At 46.6% G+C, this 24705-nt stretch overlaps 1 protein-coding gene across 6 annotated transcripts in view; it reads right to left on the reverse strand.

Moving 5' to 3' along the window:
- Positions 1-23781, reverse strand: part of Nprl3 (NPR3 like, GATOR1 complex subunit) — a 36104-nt gene extending 12323 nt beyond the window's left edge. For 2 of the 6 annotated variants that reach the window (XR_013053191.1, XM_006978853.4), the window contains exons 1-7: positions 23498-23781; positions 19602-19671; positions 17699-17737; positions 14214-14343; positions 12524-12598; positions 8246-8399; positions 5687-5768 (exon numbers count right to left, since the gene is read on the reverse strand). Coding sequence is in view for 4 of the 6 variants with exons in the window: in XM_006978853.4 (XP_006978915.1) it covers positions 5687-5768; positions 8246-8399; positions 12524-12598; positions 14214-14343; positions 17699-17737; positions 19602-19671; positions 23498-23615 (668 nt within the window). In the remaining 2 variants the exon portion in view is untranslated. Of the gene's footprint in view, positions 1-5686; positions 5769-8245; positions 8400-12523; positions 12599-12746; positions 13381-14213; positions 14344-17698; positions 17738-19601; positions 19672-23497 lie in introns of those variants that run through there. The other 4 variants (XR_013053192.1, XM_006978854.4, XM_076578083.1 and 1 more) reach the window with 3 other exon arrangements.
- Between the last annotated feature and the right edge of the window lie 924 nt (positions 23782-24705).

Consider the following 24705-nt stretch of genomic DNA (forward strand, 5'->3'; position numbering starts at 1 on the left):
CAGGCTGGGCAGTGGGCAGGACAGGGCCTAGTCCCAAAGAGAAGAAATGGGTAGAAGAGGGAAGCGGCCAATGGTAAGAAGCACAGAGCACCCGCCTTCCCAGGCTTTGCTGGTGGTAGGAGTGCTAAGGTACAGTGTATGTAGCGATCACTCAGAGGACATACAAGTGACTATCCAGCCAGCTCCCACATCCTACCACGACAAACCTCTTACCCACATTCTCAATGACTGACACGTAGTCACAGCTTCAGCATGTTCAGGGCAAACATGGCAGCACTGTCCCCAACTCACTTATTTCAAACAGAACCCCAAACCATCAATCAATCCTATGTGCTCTACCTGCAAGGATAATCAAAATCCAGACCTCTTCAGCAACAGCAGTCCAGAGCTGCCCAGACAACCAACACCTGGGCCACTTCCTCACAGCTTCTGCCTGGGCAGTACCATCCAAGGTCTTCCAACACAGAGAACCCCACGGCCCGCACACACTTCCTGCTCTCTTTTCCTGCTCCATCACTCAAGTCTAGCCATTGTCAGGACCCTGGCACTTAAAATTTTGCCGTGAACTGTCTTCCCAGATGCCTCATGGCTCTCTCGTTACTTCAATCTCAACCAAAGTCACATTCTCAATGAGGTATTCCCTGACCCATGACACCTGGTCCCACCTTCACTCTGACCCCTCACCCTTGCCCATGTACTCAGGACCACAAGATACTACTTGTCTGCTACCTCCTGCTGTGCTGACCAACCACACCATGTCTACGCCAGGTGTGCACTGCATACACAGCACTCATGCAGAGGAGGGGAGAACCCAGAGTCAGGCAATGTCTTCAGGAACACTGTCTGCTGAGAACAGGCTCCATATGGACATGTGGCCCTGTAGGCTGTCCCTGGAAGAACCACACACAGGAAGTGGGTTGTGCAAAGGAGTCCCGCCCCATAGTTCAGCCACACAGTCCTCGTGTTAAGTGCCAACAGCATGTGCTTATTAAACAGAATCTGTTCAGGTCTATATGCAGTGTGGCAGGAAGTATGTTAGCACACTTCTGCAGTTCTACAAGTGACAGAAAGGAGGGAAAGCGACCGTGTAGGCAAAGCCCCGTGACTACTGATTCTGCACCAGAAAGCTGTTTCTTGTCATCCGCCCCAACCCAGTCCAGCTCAGAGCAAAGCAGGCAGGTAGCCTCCTTCATCCAATGTAGGAAATACAACCTAAAGCTTCATGACAACTTCAGTTCTCAAATAAGCGTACAGGACACATCACTTGGTTTTCAAACTGCCCATTTCTAAAGCACCTTCCCCATCTCGTTTCCTTTGCTGCCTCCTACCCAGAAGAGCAGCCAAGAAATACTTTCCCATCACCACACACGCTGCTGCTATTCTCAGCTCCCAGTATGGGAATGGCCAAGTATAGGGCAGGCCAGCAGCTCAAGGAGTTCTTCCTGTCCAGGTCAAAGGGGGAAATGTTGGGTACTGTGGGAGAAACAAGGTCCTTGCTCCAGTCCCGGGAAAACACATTTTCTTTTCTCTTTTCTCTCTGCTCCCCCCCCCCGACACACACACACACACACACACACACACACACACACACACTTCTTTTTCTGAGACAGGGTCTCTGTATGTAGCCCTGGCTGTCCCAGGTCTCGATATGCAGACTGGCTTCAAACTCACAGGTTCTGCCTGCTTCTGCCTTCCAAGAGCTGCTCCCTTTTTTAAGACACAATTTTGCTGTGTAACCCCAAACTGACTTCAAACATGTGATCCTCCTGCCTCTCTACCTCCCAAATGCTGAGATTCTCAACATGTGTCACAACATAGCTGCTGAAGACTATTAGAGCCTCTTCCCTGAAGCCTGCAGCAATAAACCAAGAGCCCTAGGCTTCTGAATTTCCCCAGAGGGTTGCCAAGAACTCTAGCCAACAGTTCCAAACACAAAAACTAGTCTTTTCCCCTTCAAGCATGGACTAGGCAGTGGGGGAAGGAGACCTGGAAGAACACATCTGTGACTCCTCACTCCCCCAGGATCCCTGCAGCACTGACTGTCTGTTCAATGCAAAGCATGCCATGGCTCCCAAATATGTCTGCTTCTCCCAGGGCCTCAGCACCAAGAACGGTGTAGGGACAGGCACACACTGGCTGAGTCTAGAGCAACGGTGGTTCCCAGGCCCTTGGGGAGAACAAACTAGACGGTTTAATGAGTGTCAAGATGTGGGTTGAAGACCAGGCTTCCTGAGGAGGTCAACATACTTGGACTCTAGAAATGGGCCTGAACCACGCATTTCTGAGTGTAGTTTCCAGAGCTGTACCCTTCTTCGAGATGGAAAGTTCACAACCAACCTTCAGAAACCACCTAAGGAAACACTGCATCATAAGCTCCCAGGATCTACACACAGATGGGAAAAGAGAACACAAGGGGAGAGGTCACAGTGTGCTGCTGCATGGAGTCTTGCCCATGTGAACACCAGCCAGGCTCCTCCTATCTGCTAACGCGTGGTCAGAAAGGGAAGAAATAATAGGCCCTATTTTTGAGCTCTCTTATTTAGGGTATAGCACAGGGTAGCTATTGGAACAACATGAAATCAGAATTAAAGGCCAAGACTCCTATCATTTCAAATACAACTGATCTGCTCCACCTAGGACCTCAGTGACACTGTGACAACCATTTGCTAGGTGCAACTCTAAGTACTGTTTCAGGTACCTGGGATACAACAAGAAAGGAAACAAATTACAGCCTTGCACTTGGGAGAATCTTACTCTGGCTGGCACTAAGGAAGACAACCTTTAGCAAATTATATAAACCACAGAGTCATAGGGAAAGGCACATCAGAGACTTGTGTGACAGTGTTGGCCAGGCTTAAATGCTAGCTGTGGCCTTAATAACACCTGCGCAGCTCAAGTGTCTCTGCATCCTCCTGACAGCTGACTTTGGATCCCCAGCCTATGATTTCCCTCTGAATACTTGGTACTGGGCTGTAGCTCTTTACAAACTAACCAAGCTCTGTGTGTGGAGACACCGAGCGCTGCCATTAGGAGCCCCCAGGAACAGATGCACTCTAGACAAGCCTCTGGAGTGCACTGGGAGGACAGGGAGCACTAGAAATGTTCCTGCCCAACTTTAGCCTCCAGCTCTGGAGAAGTCAGGGGAAACCTTCACAGCAAGAGGGTAAACCAGGAAACACACGAACGTCTGTTAAGAGAAGGGAAGAAAAGGGGCTTCCCCTACTTCTGTAATCTGCATTTCAAGACAGAACCCAGGGTCTGCACCCAGAAAAGTTTCCTGCTAAGCTTGTGTTTCTGTTTGCAGGTGTTTCATTATTTAGTCTGAAAACAGTCTACAAAAAAAAAAAAAACACTGTCCCCAAGCTTATCCAGCCTTCACAGCAGAAGAGCCCAGCCCTTTCTGCAACAGGAGATAATGCTTCTGCCAGAGCCCTGCATCTGCATACCATGACTGTGCAGAGCACCAGGATCCTACGGTCCACACCCAAGATGCACCCTGTGTAAGCTTATCTCACCCCCCACTCCTCAGCATGAGAAAGAATGCCAACTCCTACCTTTAGCTAAGAACCAAAGGTCACTTTTTGACCTCCACTCAGCTTATCCTCTTCCTACTCTGAGACTGTATCATGTGTACTGTGTCCTCTGCCCCACACGGTGGCAGTCAGGGTTCCTGCTCCATGTGGTGGAATGCCGCACAAACCAAGAGACATGGGTGGGGGCTTCGAAAGTCCTACCTTGAGACTTCCAACAGAACTTTACATATAGGGGCATTTTTGTGAAACACAGACTGTAACTCTCAGAATATTCCGAGGCATCTACAGGCTTGCTCTTGCTCTTGAGCAGTTAGTTAGCAGTGCAGCCAGTACTACCTGCCTGGCCAGGCCTCAGACAGCACTCCCCAAGAACTAAGCCTCCCGGACTCTTCACAGTCCTGTTAACTCAGAGAATCACTCAACAAAACATTTCTTCACGTGGAATCATGGAGTTCCATAAGGAGAAACAGGTACTGGGACAGTCAGGGTGACCTCCTAAGAGATTCCTACTTCCAGTCTATATTCACAGACACTTAGGGAACAGGATTACTAGCTACCCAACCATACCAGAACCCTGGCTTTGGTTAAAATAGTAAATGCAGAACGATTCTGTTGAAAAGATGCTCTCAAAGCTCTACACAAATTAAGCCCACAACTTCCTGTCTTTTAAGTCTTCTCTGAGAACTACAGCTACCCAGCCAATGTCACTCAGCCATACCTTTTTACTGCTGAGAGAACAGGACTTCAAGGCCAACCACAGACCTTGTGGGATGAGGCTGGGGGAATCAGGCCAAGAGGGCTACTAGGCAATTACAGAGCTGTGCCAATACCAGACAGGAGTGGAAGCAGAGGAGGTCACAACTGCCACATCCTGTCAACGAACTGTGGCTCTCAGCCTCACCAAGACAGGTTCTAGGACCCAGGACTGGCTGGTGTAAGAGTTCACCTGAGGAGTGAGAGAGACCCTGTGTACTAACAGAAGGGATATCTGGCTAGGAGAAGAAATCTTTCTCACCAAAAGCTCAAATTCCTGTGCGCCTCCAAATTGGTCCACTAGGTGGTGCTGTAATGCACCAAGCCCTGAGCTGTGCCTGGCAGATGACAAAGCTATAAGGTCTTATCTGACTCCCCATGGGAGGAGACCTTGCCTTGGAGGAGGTGGGAATGAGGGGTGGATTGTGGGGGAGGACTGGGGGATGGGAGGAGGGAGGACAGAGGAATCTGTGGTTGGTATGTAAAATCAATAGAAAATATCTTAATAAAAAAATTATTGTTTAAAAAAAAAAAAAAAAAAAAGGTCTTATTTCCTTCCAACTTTCCACCACAATCCCAGTCCACTCCTTTTCTCCTTTTTCTTTAGAAACCTACAGTCTCTGATTTGCTTTTTACTTTGTTTTTTGGATGCTATGTAGCCCAGCCTTTTCTACAAAAGCGAGTTAGTTCCAGGCCAGCCAGGGCTACATAATGGAACCCTGTCTAAGAAAACAAAGAGAAAGAGAAAGCCAGACAGAGTCACACACCTGCAATCCCAGCAGAAGGAGCTTAAGTCTCAAGCCAACCCAGAGTATTTTAATAGAGTATTCAGTCACCAATATGATCAACATAAGGTTCCACTGTGTCCTACACTTGCTGACCCTATCTATACACCAGTGTCTCACATTCCAGCTCTCCTGGAACAAGGACCATCACAGTCAAGTCTAGTTCTACCCACTGAACCTACATTTCCTCACGTGTGAAGAGGTAGCCTTCAATGAGACCCACCTCAATAAAAGTGGTCAAGAACCTGGCAAGAAGTTAAGCTCAATAAAATGTCACTTTGTTTAATGGTTGAAAAATAATTTCAGCTTTCGTATATAATCTTGTATAATCTTCTGTTTTAAAAGGAGTCTGAAGTGATGTGTCCCTGCTAAGTACACATCACTCAACAAAGGGGCGGGCTGCCATTTGAAAAGTGGACACCAAGGTGGCTTTCCTGAAGAGTGGCCGGCCACGCAGCCGTCCCCCCCCTGGCCGTCCTTGTTGCTGTCCCAGCACACACAGGCCAGAGCATTCCCCAGGCTATGGTAGCACTGCTGCAGGATGTTCCGGCTCTGGAAGGAAGCTTAGGGCAGCTGGCCCAGGAGGAGGGATTCAACAAGCATGGCCCGTCTTACCTGTCGTAAGCTTCCTTGAGGTCCCTAGCCAGCTTGCACTTGGGCAGGATGTGGTGGAACGGAGACTGAGGACCTTCATTTGCTACAAGAATCACAACAGGTAAGGATCACAGCTTCCAAAGCAAGGAAACATGCACAGGCCAGAACAGGAACTATAGAACAAAGTCAACATTAACAAGTAATGTTAAAGCAATGTTAAACTAACATCAGGAAATCCTTGTAGTGATGATGATAACAATAACAATAATAATAATAATAATAAAAATAAAATCAGTGTATCCCTGATCCCTGTAAAATAAAAGTAGACTCATACTGATCTGTGAAATTATTTTTTTTTCTTTTCTCTCTCTCTCTCTTTTTTTTTTTTTTTTTTGGATTTTTCAAGACAGGGTTTCTCTCTAACAGTCCTGGCTGACCTGGAACTCGCTTTGTAGACCAGGCTGGCCTCAAACCCACAGAGATTTACCTGCCTTGGCCTCCTTGGCCAAGTGCTGGGATTAAAGGCATGTGCCACCACAGCCCAGCTGTGAAATTATTTCTATATAAAATATCTGTATTTAAACTTGTCACTGGCCTACACAACCTTGTAGTCACAGGAGCAAACCATTTCACGGCCTCCCATGGAAAAGTGTCTCTTGGCTCACCAGCCCCCACCTTTCTGTTGCAGTGACTGGGTATTACTGGGTATTCCCACGCCACATCCCACTCCTCTTCTCACACTCATATGCTAATGAGATGTGTTTACGACTGAATTATCTTTTATTAACCTTCATAAATCTCTAACAAAAATATATATAATTAAGATGAACGTGGGGTTTTTCAGTATTTAATTTTTTAACATATTTTTGTTGTTGCTTTTGGTTTGTCTGTTTCTTTCCTTTTAAGACATGGTCTCACTGTGTACCTTTGGCTAGACTGGAGCTCACTATGCAGACCAGGCTGGCCTCGAACTCACAGAGATCCACCTCCTCTTCTTCCCAAATCCTGGGATTAAAAGTGAGTACCATCAAGCCGGGCGGTGGTGGCACACGCCTTTAATCCCAGCACTCGGGAGACAGAGCCAGGCGGACCTCTGTGAGTTTGAGGCCAGCCTGGGCTACAGAGTGAGTTCCAGGAAAGGCACAAAACTACACAGAGAAACCCTGTCTTGAAGGAAAAAAAAAAAAGTGAGTACCATCAAAGAAGAAGAAGAGGAAATAAAATTTCTGAGTTGCTTACTATCATACTTATAATTAACTAAAATAAAAAATCTAAGTGTTTTGTGTTTGTTTTAGTTGTTACTTTGTTTTGGGTCCTGGGGCTGGAATCCAGAGCCTCACATCTACTAGGCAACCACTCTGTAACTATTTCCAGGCTCCCAATACAAGTGTTTTTGTTTTGGAGATATGGTCTCTCTATATATCCCTGACTGACCTGGAACTCAGAGATCCACTGGCCTTTGGCTCCCAAGTGCTAGTATTGAAGGTATACACTACCTTAGCTAGGCAGTGGTGGCGCACACCTTTAATCCCAGCACTCAGGAGGCAGAGGCAGAGGCAGAGGCAGGTGGATCTCTGTGAATTCAAGGTCAGCCTGGTCTACAGAGTGAGATAAAGGACAGGCAGGGCTACACAGAGAAACTGTCTCCAAAAAAAAAAGTGTACACCACTATACCCAGCTAATTTTTGAAGAAAAGGGGTAAATTTTTTTTACTGAAAATACACTAGAACCAGACGGGATTTTGTTAATTTTGTCTCACTCCGTTCTTCTTTCTTTCTTTTGTAGCTGCTAACCTTAGGGAAAGGAGGCCAAGCTTGTTACCAGTTTCTCTCCTGTGTTTGGTCCTTTGGGCATACCAAATGTTACAGTGTCTCTCAGCAAAGACTGGTTAGGGGATATAGTTAGATTCTTCTTCAATTTAAAAGCCAAAAGCATGGAAATCACCCATTTTACCAGCTGGATGGTCTCAATAACCCCTCCCTGAGTTTCCCACTCTAGGGCAGATTTGTCTACAGAACGAATGCCAGGTAGAGGTGCCTGTGCTAGGTGAAAGATCATCATACAGCAGTGTATGGGGTATTTCCTGTAAATATCAATTCAGACCCTTCCATTAGGAAAGTAGATTCATATATAAACCCTTAGAAGAGCCTTCCTGTGCTTCTGGACATGAGCAGCTCAACATGAAGATCCTGTAACTTCTCTGGCCAGTCCCTGCTTACCAGTTGTTATAAGGACTTCCTTCCTCTCCAGTGTCTAGCTCACCAAAAGCCAAAGCTTTGGCAGCTTCTGACTGTTCTGTTGTGGTATGGGAGAGGCCCGTGGAGGCAGAGAGATTCTTTGTACTCTCAGTCCACAAAGAGAACTGGCATGTGATCAAACCTGCAACCAGGCAGTAAGCCTGCCTTTCCTGCACAAAGGATCTCTTCAATATATTGTCCCTGAAACTAGAGGGCCAATTAGTAGCATTATCTGCAATTGCCTCAAAACAAAGCATGGTGACCAACTGGTCCTCTAGAGATACTACCCCAAGAGAAGCCATCAGCCAGACCAGCCCCGTGACCCTCAGACGGCAGCACTTACCGTCAGCCATAGCAGACACCTCATCCTGAAGCGCCAGGATCAGCTTGGCCTCCCGAGTGAGGTACTGGCAGCGGCGCTCCTCATGCTGCAGGACAGTGGCGATGCGCCGGGACAAGTTATGCAGACAGTTGATCACTGACGGGTCAGCGTTGGCCTACAGGAGAGAGGTCAGATACTCAAAATATGTACACAGACAAAATGTAAAAGGAGCTAATACATGTGCACAGCAAAAGAGTAGACCAAGCCAGGAAGTGGAGGCACACGCCTTTAATCTCAGCACTGGGGAGGCAGAGCCAGGTGGATTTCTGTGAGTTCGAGGCCAGCGTGGTCTACAGAGTGAGATCCAGGACAGGAACCAAAACTACATAGAGAAACCCTGTTTTGAAAAACTAAAAAAATAAAAAGTGTAGACCATAAAAAAAAAAAAAAAAAAAAAGCCCTCTCAGGCTAGAGAGATGGCTCAGTGGTTAAGAGCACTGGTTGCTCTTTTTAGAGGACCCAGGTTCAATTCTGAGCACCCATATGGCAGCTTACACCTGTCTGTAACTCCAGTTCCAGGGATCCAACACCCTTATACAGACATACATTCGTGTAAAACACCAATGCACATAAAACAAATAAATCATTTAAAAAAAAAAAAAAAAAAAAAAAAAGCCCTCTCCATTCCTTTCCACTAGGTTCCTCGTAGGTAATTTTACCTTCCAGAATTCCCTGTGCATGTCTACAGCCTACCTCCATAAATGCTGGCTGGCATCCCCATCTTACAGTCTTGGGAACAACTGTCTACAGGGCTGCAGAGATGACTCTATGGGAATCCTCTATGGGGAACATACATTCCCACTATGCTAGGACTGTACAGAAAAGCAAGGGACAGCTAAGGGCACAGATCCTACCCATCTGTCATGTGATCCTGGGACACAGGTCCTCATCTGAGGAAGGACAACCAACTGAGCAGAGAAAGCTAGTCAGACACATACAGTACTCAGAACAGAGGCTGCCATGAGCAAAACCATGGAGGTTTCTGTAATCATTGCTGTGATCTGACCATTCATGAACATGCCTGGCCTAGAGTATATAGGAATTCATTCACAACAGGCCACAGTGTTACAGAACATGTAATACAGAAGTATTATGTTGTTTGCTAAACATCTGTCAGGGATGAGTTCTTCTTAGCAAAGAAGACCCAAGTTAACCAGAGTACCAGCAGGCTCCAGGCCCACATCCATCCCGTTCCACCCCCAGCATCCACTGTACACCCACAATGACTAGGTCAAAGTAGCATGCAGAGGGTTCTCAAGTTAGAAGTGTCCCTCACCCCTCTGGAACCTATCAGAGACCACAGTCAACCAGCAGGTGTACACACCCAGACCAAGGGTGGAGCAGGCCACCGTGGGATCTATGGAGATGCTTGAAGGAGTAGATAACTGAGCCAAGCATGACTCAGTGTTTCTAGAGGCCACCAGGACTGCTGAGTAATACTTTGGGGCACAGGGTTAGAAGGGAGAGGGAGAAATGGCACTACTGATTAGGACCTCTGATGCTGTTTTCCCATCCTGTGTATTTTCCAGGGGACTCTGTGCCTATTACCTTAAATCAAAATCTTACCCAGACCACACTTTGTTAACCTGGAGCTGGAGAGAGTTTCTATATCCTCAGTAAGTTCCATCTTTACAAAGAGAACTAGCACATGGGCAGACTTGGAAGCAGGCCTAAGGCATCCCCTGCATGTTCTAAATGGGCTGATTTACAGAGTATATACAACTGCCTCAAAATAAAACACACATAGGAGTCTGAGTACAAACATTCCCACTCCAAAGCAGGGAGAAAACAATCTTGAACACAGATTGCTCCTTTGAGGAAAAACTGAAGTCACAGTTGAGTCTTACCCTCTGGCAGAGGTGCCACTAGCTGAGGCACAAAAGCATCCCTACATCAGCTGTTGGGGACCAACTGTTTGAGTTTCCTCTTTGTACAAAGTGGTTCTTACCTCCTCCCACCCCTCTAAGGTCAAAGACATGCACTGACGGGCTATCTGGTGTGTACTGTTAGCACAGGCTAACACTGAGGAAGCTGCCTTAGCTCCCAAGGCTATGCAGGGATGCTGAGAAAGCTGCCACCTAGGAGATGCCAGACTTTGATGGGAATGCTTACGGAGAGCACACTTGCAGCTAGGTGTGATTGCTTCTCCCTATAATGCCAGCATTTGGCAGGCAGAGGTAGAAGGATCAAGTCCAAGTCTACATATAAAGTTTGAGGCCAGTCTAGTCTCTGCAACACCATCTCCGGCAAACAAAGTAAACTTTCACAGTACAGAACAGGAAGCAGCACCCAAGTGACTATGTCAACCCCCACGGGGCTTCCTGCAAAAAGCTTGTATCCAAATATAACACCTTCAGAGTAACTTCCAGTCTGCAGGGCACAGAAAGTCAGGAAGCAGATATAACAGCCTGCCAATGACACAAACTGGGATGTGGAAAATGTGGCCAGACAATGGGCAGGACTGCTAAGGCTAGAGACAGAGATACCACACACACTGAGTAGGGGCTGCACCATGGCTCACACAGGCCAACTAGAAAACTATGCTCTTAATCAGTAAGTTTTAACGGACCAGGTACTAGTTAATACCAACTTATCGTGGTTAACTCTTGTCAGATAGAAACGGGTATTATGGCATAAAATACCAGCCATTACTTTATAGATAAGTCTTGTAGTAATGCAAAATGAATGGACATACAATAGGCATGGGGCACATGCCTATAATCCTAGCACTTGTGAGGTAGAGGCAGAAGCATCAGGAGTTCTAGGTCATCCTCAGATACATAAGAGTTCATGGTCAGTCTGGGATATACAAGACCATGTCTAAAATAGAAACAAAAGCCAGGCATGGTGGTACACACCTTTAATTCCAGGACTCAAGAGGCAGAGGCAGGAGGATCTCTGAGTTCAAGGGCAACCTGGTCTACAGAGGGAGTTCCACAACAGCCAAGACTATACAGAGAAACCTTGTCTCAAAAAAAGGGAGGTGGGGGGCAAGGTGGAAAGATGGCTCAGTGGTTAAGAGCACTTGTTGCTCTTCCAGAGGTCCTGAGTTCTGTTCCTAACACACATCAGGTCGCTCACAACTGCTTGTAACTCCAGATCCAAGGGCTCTGACTCCTCTACTGGCCTTGGACAGACACCTATGTACTAATTATGCACGTAAAATAAAAATAAATCTTAAAAAAAAAAGAATGCACATGAGGCCTAGGACTTTCTTTGAGATACAGAGGCATAAAAACTGCTGCTGGGCTCCTCATGGGTTTCTTGTGAAGAGGGATAAAACATGAATCTAGATAGCAGGGATGAACAACATGAATGATACATGGTGACATTACATTATAAATGTATTAGGTATAATTAAATTGTGTGTTTCATTTATATTATTTGGTGTTTAAAGTCAGGATCTTACTATACAGCCCAAGACATGTGCAGTCATGCCGGACTTAAATTGTATTTTATTGTTGTTGTTGTTTTTTTTTTTTTTTTTTTTTTTTTTTTAGGGTAATAGGGCATAAGACAGGGTTTTATTAGCCCAAGCTGGCCTCAAACTCACTATGACCTTGAACTCCTGCTTGTCCTACCTCAGCTCCCCAAGTGCTTGGATTATAGGAGTATACCACCTGGTCTAGCTGAGTGTTCATCTGTTTTGAGATAGGATCTTATTCTGTGGCATAGGCTAGCCTCAAACGTATGGCAATTCTCCTGCATCAGCTTCCCAAGCTCTGGGACCACAGGTGTGTACTACCATATACTTTTTTTGTTTGTTTGTTAAATTTATCTAATTTTATTTTATGTGCATTAGTGTTTCATTTGTGTGAGAGTGTTGGATCCCCTGGAACTGTAATTACAAAGGGTTGTGAGCCACCATGTGAGTGCTGGGAATTGAACTGGAGTCCTCCAGAAGACCGCTGAGCCTTCTCTCCAGCCCCCATCACACACTTAAAAATGGAAAACATTCAGGACTAGGAATGTAGCTTAGTAACAAAGTGCTTGTCCAACATGCATGAGGCCCTGGGTTCCACCATGACTGTAAATAGTGTTATATGTATGTATTTTACAAAAAAAGTTCAAGGAGGAAGAGGAGAAGGAGGAAAAACAATGAGCTTCGCTCCACCTGCACACCAAAAGTGTAAGTGCCATACGCAGAGTCTGAGCTCTGGGCCAATGAAAACCTCACTGGAAACTGGCTCTTCTCCCTCAGGCCCTCCTTCTGATCTAAGCAATCGCGCAAACACTCACCCTCAGTGCAAACACCACGTTAAAAAGAATCATGGTGGGTGCTTCCCGCTTTGGAGATGGGTCTGTTTTGGAGACCTGTAAAAGAGCATAATTCTAATAAATCAAAAGACACGACATCCTTTCTATCTGTCTGTCTGTCTGTGACAGACTAACACTATGAACTTTGGGGTGACCTAGAATTTACTATGGATCCAAGCTGGTCTTGAACTCACAGTGATCCTACCTCAGGCTCCCAATACTGGAATTGGAGGGGTGAGACACTACGGCCAGCAGTCAGCCGTGACATGCTACAGGAAGTCGTTCAGATCTGTCTACTTCATGCATGGAGAAGGGCTCCAGAGTGTGGTAAAATCAGAGAAAACACCCCAGTCTGTGAGATGCGATCAGTGCTTTTGCTCAGAGAAGAATCAGCCATAGAAACAGATGGACTACATGTGTGGAAGGAACAGAATGGCTGGCTCTCTGAGCTCCGTGACCAAAGGATCAAGCTGACAATGTCCCAAAGTGACAGGACAGAAAAAGATGTATGGGACGGAGAGTCCAGCCATGCCTCTGCTGCCGTGGCAAGTCCTCGGGACATCAGAGACACGACGGTGTTCAGCAGCCCTGATGAAAAGGGGCAGCCAGTCTTGCTAGAGAACCAAGTCCCTATCTCTTCCAGTTCTGGCGTCCAGGCAGCTTCAGTCACAAACACCGCAGCCTTTAAAGGTACCACTCTGAGCGGCATGAGTTCTTTGAGCCCAGTTCTAAATGTTGCCTAAAGAGGGAGTTATAACTCTCCCTGTAACACCCAGGAAATGTACCCATCCCTGCCTGTCACTGCATTTCTACACTAAGTGACTGTCAACCCTGCCCCCCAATCCATAGACAGGAACCCAAGCCCTGTCATTAGAGACCATTGTGAGGAGGGAGGGTATTATCAAAGGAGCAAGATACTTCCGATGACCTCAGAAGCTCCACACGTGGATGAAGCTCTTTATACCACTTCTATATGGTATGGCATACTGAAGCCCTTCTGAATCTAGGTGACTGTTATGGATCCTGCCTGTACACAGAGTGGACTGCTCTAGTGGACAAGCTCCTTTGGTAATAGCACATTCCCCCTTGCTAACATTCCTCAGGACCCAAATACCCACCTATCAGAAAACAAATATAAAAAGGTTAGCACAATAACACCTGCTAAAATGTGTTGGTTATTAAAATATCATTTAACAGGTAGTGTTTGCACCATTTTTTAGAAAGCTCAAGAGTTAGACAATTGTTAGCTAATTCATTCTATGTCTTCTCTGGAAGCAAATACCCTATCTATCTATCTATCTATCTATCTATCTATCTATCTATCTATCTATCCAAGAGGAAAGGCCAGTTAGAAGAGACAGAGAATGTAGTCAGCAAAGACTAGTCACAGAGAACTGGGAATGCAGCTCAGTGGCCAACAACCACACAGCACGTAGAAAGCCTTGGGTTCTATCCACCACTGAGTGATGGCACAAGCCAGTGGCAGGGACTGCAGCACCTGGGGGCAGCACCCCTGTCATCCTCTCCTGGACCCCAGGACCTATGAAGGGACACAATTCAAGCGGTTATCAGGCCTCTGCCCCAGTGGCCCATTCACCACCATCCATGTCAGCACAGAAGAGGCCAGGCCCACCCACCCTAGAAAACTCCTACCTGCCGAGGAGGGTCATACCTGCCCCAGAGCATGCTGCAGCAGTGTTGGGTGCCCAACAAACCGTACATTATCAATCTTCAGTTCAAATTTTTGGCCGCACATTTCAGACTTGGTTGCCAAAATTGTTGCCAGAATAACATCGGAGAACCTTCAAATTTTAGAAAGGCAGGACGGAAATGCATTAACGAACATCACAGCACCGTGCCCAGTACCCACAGGGGGAGTGGCTCAAGAATGACAGTTCTGTGGAGCTACTTTGTCCCCAGTGGGTGGCATGTCTATCAACGGCTCTCTTGCAGCAATCCCAAGGGTAGGGATGTGAAATCACCAGAATTACAGGTAGAAGGCAGGAGAAGCACAGGCTGAAGGCACATGCTGTCATTGGTTGCATGCTGTATGAAATTAGAAGAGAAACAGCTGCGGTTTGCATTTAAAGGAAGATCAGCTGGGGCTGGCACTGCCCTCAGGAGCCACTCAGAGGCTCACAGGCAGAAGGGCCTCTCCTTACTGTACTTTGGTTTGTGGAACTGTACCTCTCAACCTCCGTGACCCCAGACCCTCCACAACAGGACCACAAAAAGGACCAGAGGGCAGAGCTCAATGATGCATGCAGTATGCTAACTACATCTTTTCAGCATAGCTGCCCAGCCCTTCCTTATCCTCAACACTTCAACTTCTCAGTTCTTATTGAGGGAATTTTGTACAAAGCATGCAGATGCACTGTTACAGGAACATGGGATGCATAGAAACCAAGTGTCATGGAGAAGTGGGAATAGCTGGGGTGTGAGATCTCACCCCTTCCACTAAGCATCTGTACATCTGTTCCCCCTACTGGCAAACCTAGTCCTCCCTGTCTGGGGGATCTGGATAAGTGAATTGCCTGCAGGGAGGAGAGCACAGGGGCCTGGCGTTGCCTCTTATCTCAGAGAGCAGGAACTGAGGGCCTCCACTGAAGACACACAGGCACTGTTTCTGATCTGGTCCTGAAGGGAGAGAGCACCTATGCTCACTATCTACTAAGGAAAGCTTTCTAACATCTAGGGAGGGTGGTTTTAGGAAGACAGCTCCAGCACTACCAGGACCACAGTCTGCCCTGGGCAGAGAGACCCTTAGAGTCCTGAAAGAGACTATTTGGGACAGACATTCCATTGTGGGACCTTAGTCTTGTTTCTTCTGGAGGCATTCTCAGTTGGGAGGGGGGAGACAGACTTACATCGTAACTCCTCCATTATAAGATGGAAAAGGAAGGTGAGCTTCAAGGAGCTGATGTGGCTCAACTCCAAAGCAGCAATGACATGGGATAGAAAGTATCTAGGAGGGGCATTCATTCCAGGCCACCCTACACAAAGCAGGGCCACAGGAAAGCGGCCTGGAGACAGTACAGAGCTGAAGCCTGGCTATGTCAACATGTAAGACAAGCAGCCGTGCAAATTCTCCCACTTCTACCCATGCCAGCAAGAAAGCTCCAGGCTGCTATGGCCTGCAGGGCTTATACTGGCTCCTGCAGAATGAGCAAGATCCTCCAGCAGCCACAGGGCTTCCGGGCCCCCAAATAAACCAGACAGAGAGTGGGTCAGAAAGGGCTTCCTGGCCCTTTACAATGAGGGCTTGGTCAAACCTTTCAGCAGCAGTCTTATCACTGACATTCTGGGACCTGCAGGACCCATAGCCAAGTCCTTACTTCCTGCTTTCCTGGAACATTAATGTCTGGGGTGATTAAACAGATATGGAAGACTCCAGCATCTCAGACAAGGGCATTACAGGTTTTCTTCAAAGTCAACCTCTCTCTGCCCTATTCCACCTGTCTGAAGGACATATCAGGATATCAAAACCCTATCAAACACTTGGGTTCTGAGCCAGGCAACATTCTATATCACATCTCAACAAGCAGCACCCAACATTCTACCAACCAATGACTTAATACACAAAAGTAGCAGATGGGAGAATGATCTTAACCACTCCACAGCAACTCTGCCTTGATAGCCAAAAATCTCCACCAAAAACCCTCACTGCCATGAAGAGCCACAGACATGCCTCAGCTCTGGTCATGGGATTCCCAGAGGCAAGCAGTGGTATCTCAGCTCCCATTCATAAATACCAAAATCCAAATATGCCCTTGAAGGAGCAAAATCAAATCTGCCCCCCCCTCTACAAAGCACAGAGATGTGTGTGCTGACGCTAAAGTGGCTGTCCTAGGTTCTGTTCATCTGAGCAGGTCTGAGCTGCACGCCACCTCTTAACATTACACACTTAGGATGAAAAGACACTTGCTTGGCTGTGGACTTCACATAGTGTTTGATGACATAATATGCCCAAAGATAAAGTCATCTTGAGACCAAGAAAAGGGTAAAACTTATACATAGCAAATTACAAAGGACAAGGTTTGTCGTTTCCAAAATTTACAAAAATCCTTTTGATGGTGAGAACATGGTAAATGTAACATAAGATAATAAAATAGCTACTATAAAAACTAAAAATTTCTAACTTGAACATCAAAGAAAAGCATATTTAGGAAGATGTAACAGTTGAAAAGCAGGCCAGGATTCTATTTTTAATAAATCATTCTGGAGTAGGGCTATCCAAAAACAGAGGGAGAGAGACTGGAAAGGTTTCAACTCCACATCTTCAACTTGTCTTTTTTTTTTTTTTTTTAAATGTGTATGAATGTTTTCACCTGCATGTATGTATGTGAACCAGGTGTGTACCTGAGGTCTATGGAGGCCAGAAGAGGGCACTGGATCCCCTGAAACGAAAGTTACAGATAGCTGTGAGCTGCCATATGGGTGCTGGGAATTGAACCCAGGTCCTCTCAAGAGCAAGTGTTCTTAACCACTGAGCCCTCTCTCCAGCCTCTCAACCTGCCTATTGATGGAAACTCACACACGCTGTATGTACATCCATGGCTCACACAGGATGTACTGTTGGGGGACAAGACAGTGCAGACTGCAAAAGCTCCACATCACCTTCATGGGGACATATTTGCCACTTCTTGGTATATTCAGTTCCATCTAATCCTGAGTCTCTAACTAAACTCTCAAATACTCAAATGCTGTTGATAGTGTCCGTGTGTCTATCTGTCTGTCTGTCTCTATCTATCCCTCTCCCTCTCAAAACTAAAGGCAAGGAGCAATGACCATGGGCCCCTGCTGTGGCAGTAGGACAGGAAACGAGAAACCCGTATGTGGTGGTCCAACATCACAGGACCACTAGCTCCTATTTGGGGAGGAGGTCTGTACAGCACACCTGGTCCAGAAGTCTCTCTGGTGCCAGCCAACCATGCTTTAGGTTCTCGAGAGATGTGAAATAGCTAAATAATTCTAGATGGGGAAAGGGCAGAGGCCGTGGGAAGATCTGGGCTCTGAAAGGCAGGGGTTCCAAGCTAGGGCCTATGCACCTCGTTAGTCATTCTTCCACATTGAGAGAAATTAGGCAGGAAGCACAATTACAAGAAGAGAAGGCAGCCGGAATCAAGACAGAAAAGGGGGGAGAGATCTTGGTCTTACCCTGCAACCAATTGCTCATCGGTTGGAGGACATGGCTTGCTGAAATGGGAACAGGACCATCAAGACCAAACAAATCATTGTTTCTTAAAAACCATGAAAAGTTACAAGGTTGTTTTATAAAAACAGCATTAACGTCTAGCAGAAGCACCATTATAAAGTATTAGCTGAATGGAGCAACTTACCGGAGGAGAAAGAAGACATACATACCCCAGATGAACACTTACCAAGGGATTGTTCTCACTAACGCTCACATTCTCAAAATACAGGCCAGGAGAGACTGAGAAACACTGTTCAGAACCCAGGACATTGCAAGGCTAGACCCCAGTGTCACAAGACTTAGCTGGACAGCTGAGGACAAGTATCTGGCCTTCCTAACAGACCACATAAGATGCCTGGACAGAAAAGCCTTCTGATCTGTAGTGTCATATGAGTATCATTCAGCCCCAGTTCTTGGAACACTGTGGACCACCTGCATCCTGACCTCCCTGAGCCTCTACCCCAGCTGGAAAGGAGGTCACAGTTTGCCAGAAAACTGGGGTTTCTGTACTATCCGACTCAGGTGTTTAGTTCAGTATTTTATGTTCCTGTGAAGAACTACATAAGGGCCCTACCTGGACTACCCGCTGTGGACCCCTGTCCAGAAACAGGATGGCCAAAGACTCGTGTAAAAGAAAAGCATATCAGAGAAGCCCTTCCTTAGCTGCTTCAAACTTAAGCTCCTCACATTCGCTAGCACTGAAGGGGGAGCTGTTTAATAGACTTCACCTAGCAGTCTAGCAGCTCAAGCCTCACTCAGCTTGATGTCTACAACTAGCCAAGTCACAACGGGCTATCTGACACAACTTTTTACAGTGATGGCTACATTCTAAGTGTGCCACTGAGCAACCTGAAGGGGGAGGGGCAACACAGGGCACAGGACACTAAGGAGTTGGACTCTTCTTCATTTCAGAGACGTTTATTTATTGACTGGTTGGTTTTGAGACAGGGTCTCCCATATCTCAAGTTAACCTCAAATTCACTATAAAGCCCAGGATGACCTTGACCTTCTGATCCAATTGCCTCCACCTCTTAAATTCTGGGACTGCAAGAATTCACCACCATGCCCAGTTTATGAAGTGCTGGGAATCCAAGTATTTCTGCGTAAATAGCCACACTGGCCATGATCCTGACTGAAGAGCACAGTTCTGGTCCTTGATTACAAAGGGCAGACAAGCCCACCCAGAAAGCTGGAGAGATGGCTCAGCACTGGCTGCTGTTCCCAAGGACCAGGGTTCAATTGCTAGCACCCACATGGTGGCTCACAACTGTCTGTAACTCTAGTTCCAGGGGATTCAACACTCTCACACAGACACGCATGCAGGCAAAACATCAATAAAGTAAACTTTAAAAAAAAAGCAGAAGTAGTTGTTTATGAATGTAGACCTGACAGTCCTCCTAGACACAGAGGAGCAGATACAGGCAGAAGAAGGACTTGCCTTTCATCCAGGCCTGAAGCAGCCCTAGCTGCCACTGTACCTGAGAAAGGATGTGCCCAGGCTGCACTGTACCTGAGAAAGGATGTGCCCAGGCTGCACTGTACCTGAGCACTGCATCTGACTAGGCATGTGCTAAGGAATCAGGTCTGAGGACAGCAAAGGGATCTGCAAGCCTCTCAGTGGAGAGAAATGTATCACGACTCCTTTACTAACCACATAGCATGCACACTAGCCACACCTGGTGCACGGGCTGAAATCTCTGAGCAAGTCAGGGGAGGCAGTGTGACCCCAGCTCTGCACTCACAACATGGAGAAGGACACCAGTCATCTCAGAGGGACAAATATCTGGGTCAATAGGAAGGTAGAGCTCTGGTCAGGCCAGGGAAGGGAACCAGGCCTCCTGCCCAGAATGACTGGTGAGTCCTTACCTGGAGTCACCATCCTGGTCATCAACATGTTCGCCCGTGTTGTTGACAGCGTATCTGCTGCGTGGTTTATCTGAGTGAGGGCAAAAGAAGAATGGCTAAGAAAGTAGGATCTCTCCACACACAAGATTGTGGGCTATTAAAACCCATGGCTTCCATTGTCTACACAATTATTATTCAGTTACAAAGAGGAACAAACTCATACAGCTTGAAAATATTAGGTTGAATGAAATAAGTCTGATATATAATGTCAAATATTATTTATATGAAAACACTAAAGTAAGCAAATTCATAGGGCTACAAAGTCATCTGGATAATAGCAAGGGCTGGGAGGAATAGGAAATGAAATATTACTTATCATTACAGAACTTCACTTTAGATGATGAAAGTTTTGGAAATACATATTGGTGACAGTTTCACAATGGAAAGAATGCAGTTAATGCTACTGAGTCATATACTTAAACTGGTTACAATGGCAAATCTCACATTATAATAAAAATGTTCAGGGGTTAAGGATGCACGTAGCTCAGTGATGGTGCTTAGCATGTGAAACCAGGTTCTATCTGGAGCACAGAGGAAAATCATTAGATGGTTTCCAAGAAGTTATGACAATGTGGGGAAACAGCTACTCTTTGAGGAGAGGATTTAGACAGGACCTTACCATGCAGCCAGGGCCAGCCTCAATCTCTATATAGCTGAGGCTGGACTCCTCATCTATCTCCTAAATGTTGGATATTACAGTGTTGGGATTACAGATGTGGGCCACCATGCCCAGCTATGATCTTAATTTTCTTTCTTTCTTTTTTTTTTTTTTTTTTTGGTTTTTGGTTTTTTTAAATGTACATACCATATCCCTCATATATATAAACAATATATAAACAATTCTTTACTAGAACACTATGGCTTAAAAACCTGGTTTAAAACCCATATGAGCCAGGCGGTGGTGGCACATGCCTTTAATCCCAGCACTCAGGAGGCAGAGGCAGGCAGATCTCTGTGAGTTCGAGGCCAACCTGGTCTACAGAGTGAGTTCCAGGACAGACTCCAAAGCTACACAGAGAAACCCTGTCTCGAAAGAAAAACCAAAAATTTAAAAAAAAAAAAAAAAAAAAAAAAAACCCCAACTATGGGAGATCCAGGACAGGCACCAAAACTACAAGAGAAACCCTGTCTCAGAAAAAAAAAATTTTTTTTTGATATAACCATATGGAAAAATAATAAATTATGTTGGCTTTTCAGGACCAACATCCAAGGAAATCCAACAAGAACAACAAATATGGCCACATCCTGGCTGTCACAGCTCCCCTTCCACAGGGCTCTGGAGGCAAGCAGGCAGCAAGTACCCAGACCACACTAGCTCTTAGGGGCCTCTACCTTATACCAAGACAAATTCATTTGAAGGCCAAGTGTGGTGGTTCACGCCTTTATTCCCAGCACTCAGGAGCAGGAGGATCTCTGTGAGTTCAAGACTAGTGTAGCCTAACTCCAGGCAGCCAGGGATACATAGTAGGATCCTGTCGTAAGTAAGTAAATTAATTAATTTTAAAACAAGACAATAAATGTTCTAATGAAAAACTCCTGAGTTTTCTCTTGTTAATAATCTTGAAATGCTCACTTGCAATCCAGAACCAGAGAGGAAGGGTGTCCCAGTTTAAGACTAGTCTAGTCTACACAGCAAATTCCAAGCCAACCTTGACTCAAAATAAACTGACATCATCCAGAGCAGAAGGCCTTAGAGATAGCAAAACTCAGAAACCACAAGAGACTAGATTGAAAACCTGACTCCGTAAAAATCAAAATTCTGGCAAAAACTACATAGGAAAAGCAAACTGGCTACCTACTATGATTTAAAAAAAAAAAAATCCTTTTTGTTTTTTTTGAGACAGGATCTTACCATGTAGCTCTAACTAATCTGGACCTCACTATTAGACCAGGCAGGCCTGGGACTCAGCGATATGTGCCCACCTCTGCATCTAGAGTGCCGGGATTAAAGGTATGCTGACCACCACTCCTGGTCCAAAATTCTTACTTTTTTTGTTTTGTTTTTCAAAACAGGGTTTCTCTGTGTAGCCCTGGATGTCCTGGAACTCACTCTGTAGACCAGGCTGGCCTCGAACTCAGAAATCCACCTGCCTTTGCCTCCCAAGTGCTGGGATTAAAGGCATGCACCACCACCACCCAGCAAAATTCTTGCTTTTTAACTCAAATATATGAATAATTCTTTCAAGTCTATAAAGAAAAAATTAAGTATTCAAGAGGAAATCAGGCACAGGATATGAATTCTCTGAAAAGTAATTGCAAATGGCTCTGAAGATAGGAAAACATTCTTGTTCTCAGTAAGACAAATAAGAAATGCATAATAAGACTATCAGATACACCCAGGCAGTGGTAGCACATGCATTTATTTAATCTCAGCATTCCAGAGGCAGAGCCAGGCAGATCTCTGTGAGTTCAAGCCCATCTGGTCTACAGATTGAGTTCCAGGACAGCCAGGGCTACACAGAGAAACCTTGTCTCAAAAAACCAAACCAAAACAAAACACTATCAGATGCAGCCTTTTGTCATTTGACTAATAAAGACTGAAAATTAATCTGTTTAGCACATGACCATTAGCCTTCAGACTCAACCACATGACTCAAGATTTGTTAGTACAGATAGTCTACAAAAGAGTAATATCCAGAAAGGACATGTGCAGTTTGTGGGTTTTTTATTGATGGTAGTGGTAGTGTTGGGGATTTTGTGTATGTGACCTATACACAGGTGGAGGCCAGAGCAAAATGCTAAGTGTTTTCCTTTATCGACATCTTACTGCCTTGAAACAGGGTTTCTCACTGAACCAGAACACTACCCTTCGGGCTAGGCTGGCCGGTTGGCCAGGGAGCTCTCCAAATCAGCCCATGTCTATCACTCAATGAGAGGCACCACAGCCATGCCAGGCTTTTCACACAGGTGCTGGGGGTTCAAAGTGAGGTCCTCAAGCTTGCACAGCAAGCGCTCTTACCCACTGAAGCACCTGCCCAGCCCCCAAAAGATTGAAAAAACTGTAACAGAGGACTAGATGAACAATTCATAGTATGCTCATCTCAAGGAATTCCCTGCAGCCATTAAAAAGAACAAGACTCCTACAAAGGTTGATCCTGTATTCAAGACAGACACCAAGTACAAATAAAAACGGGCAAACAGTGTATTTCCACTGCTTCTTAGAACAGAATGTGTGCTTATGCTTGTGTTTACATGGACGGTTCGGGGGTACTGAGAGCATGATATCAACTGTTTTTGTAGCTTTAAACCCTTTGTATCATATTACCAAGTTTTAAGAATAACAGTCACCCACAGAGGAAGGCTGTATGCTCATGCAGTAGTGCACAATAACTGAGAAGAGGATGTGTTCAACAGATGAGGAGGCTTCCAGGCAGATGGATGATACAGCACAAAAAACGAGCGTCCTGCGACTCGCTGGGAGGCGGGGGCGACGCACTATTTTATTTTTTCGTGGATACACTTTTGAAGTTTATGTACCGGAGGGATGATTACCAAAACGGTGAGCGGTTATCCCCGCAATGGGCAAGGAGCAGAGTTCAAGGGCAACTTCAGACTTTACAGGAACCTGTACTTTCTAAAATAATTAATAAATTCGTGCCTGTGTGTAAAACCCGGTGTCTTTTTGTTTTTGTTTGGAGAAAAGGTTGGCCTTGAACTCATGGCAACGCTCGCGCCTCAGCCTCCTGAGAGCTGGGAGTAGACGTGTGCACCGACCGCGGCTAGAGCCTGCGATTCTTAACGCATTTTGACACTTTCCTAGGCTGGAGACTCCGGAGTCGTGCCGTGGCCCTTTGCCTCCTCCGCACGGTGTCCCGCGCGCGGGCAGGCAGGGCGGGTGGCCGCCAGGCGCCACTTACTTGTCTGGGACGCGGGGTGCTCCTGGCTCCTCTGGAAGGGGTACCTGAAGAGCAGCTTATTGCCCCTGCTGCCCGAGCTCACCAGGATCACGCTGATGGGGCTGGTATTGTCCCCCATCCTGCGGGGGCCGGGCCGGGCCGGGGGCCTGAGGGGAACTCGGTGGGGACCGCGGGGACGGAGGGTGGGAGCCCGAGCCAGGCGCCCGGCCCGCAGGGACACGGAGGAAGCCGGCGCCACGGCCCGGACACAAACGCGCGCGACCCCGCTCTCGCGAGACTTCACCGGTGCCGGGGGAAGAGCCGCGGAGCGCCGCCCTGCAGGGCCTCTGCGCAGGCGCGGACGGCCGGAAGCGCAGGCGCGACGGGTTCTCCGAGCCGCAGTGGCTCTGCAAGGGAATGTGTCTGTGGTTTCAAGTCACACGCTTGCTCTGACCAGAGAGCACAAACTTAAACTTATGAGAAGGAGTCGGGCGGCGGTGGCGCACGCCTTTAACCCCAGCCCTCGGGGGGCAGGGGCAGGCTGATTGAGTTCGAGGCCAGCCTGGGCTACAGAATGAGCTCCATGACAGCCAGGGCTACACCGAGAAACCATGTCTGGGAGTGGGAGGGGAAGAGGTCCTCTTCATACCAGTCTGGGCATCACATAACCAAGGAGCACTAATTTATTTTAATTGTTTCCCAAATTTTATAAAGGCAAAAGTAGTCTTACTGCTTTTTCTATTTTTTTCCAACTCAGAGATAAGGTGTCATTTGATTACTTGCCAGTGTCTGAGAATGACACTTTTGCCCTTTGATGGTTTGGACGTGTTCTGTGAAAGGATTGGTATCCTCTTACTCAATTATCCCAATCTTGTTTGTTTTGAGTGTTGTATAATGTTACTGCCGTCTCCGTGTTTCCCAGCAGGGCCCCTAGACCTAAACCGGAAATCAGGAGACAGGGGAAGTGAGACTGGGAAGGAAGCAGATGGGGATATGGGACTGGGCGCCTGGGGATGGCTAAAAGGTATCGTGGGCCCTTCCCACAGAGACTAGATGCCCGCCCAGGCACTCGGGCCAGGAAGGACTGTGGTCCAGGTTACTTCATTAGCCAGGGCCTTGGGACTCCAGTGGTCATCTCTGGGATCGGAAGGGCCTAAATGAAGGAGCCCAGTGTTTCCCCAGTTAGCGATCTTAGGACCCACTTTTTGCCAGCCACCTTCAGAGGAGTA

The sequence above is a fragment of the Peromyscus maniculatus genome, chromosome 8 (assembly GCF_049852395.1).
Source record: "Peromyscus maniculatus bairdii isolate BWxNUB_F1_BW_parent chromosome 8, HU_Pman_BW_mat_3.1, whole genome shotgun sequence".
Taxonomy (NCBI): domain Eukaryota; kingdom Metazoa; phylum Chordata; class Mammalia; order Rodentia; family Cricetidae; genus Peromyscus; species Peromyscus maniculatus.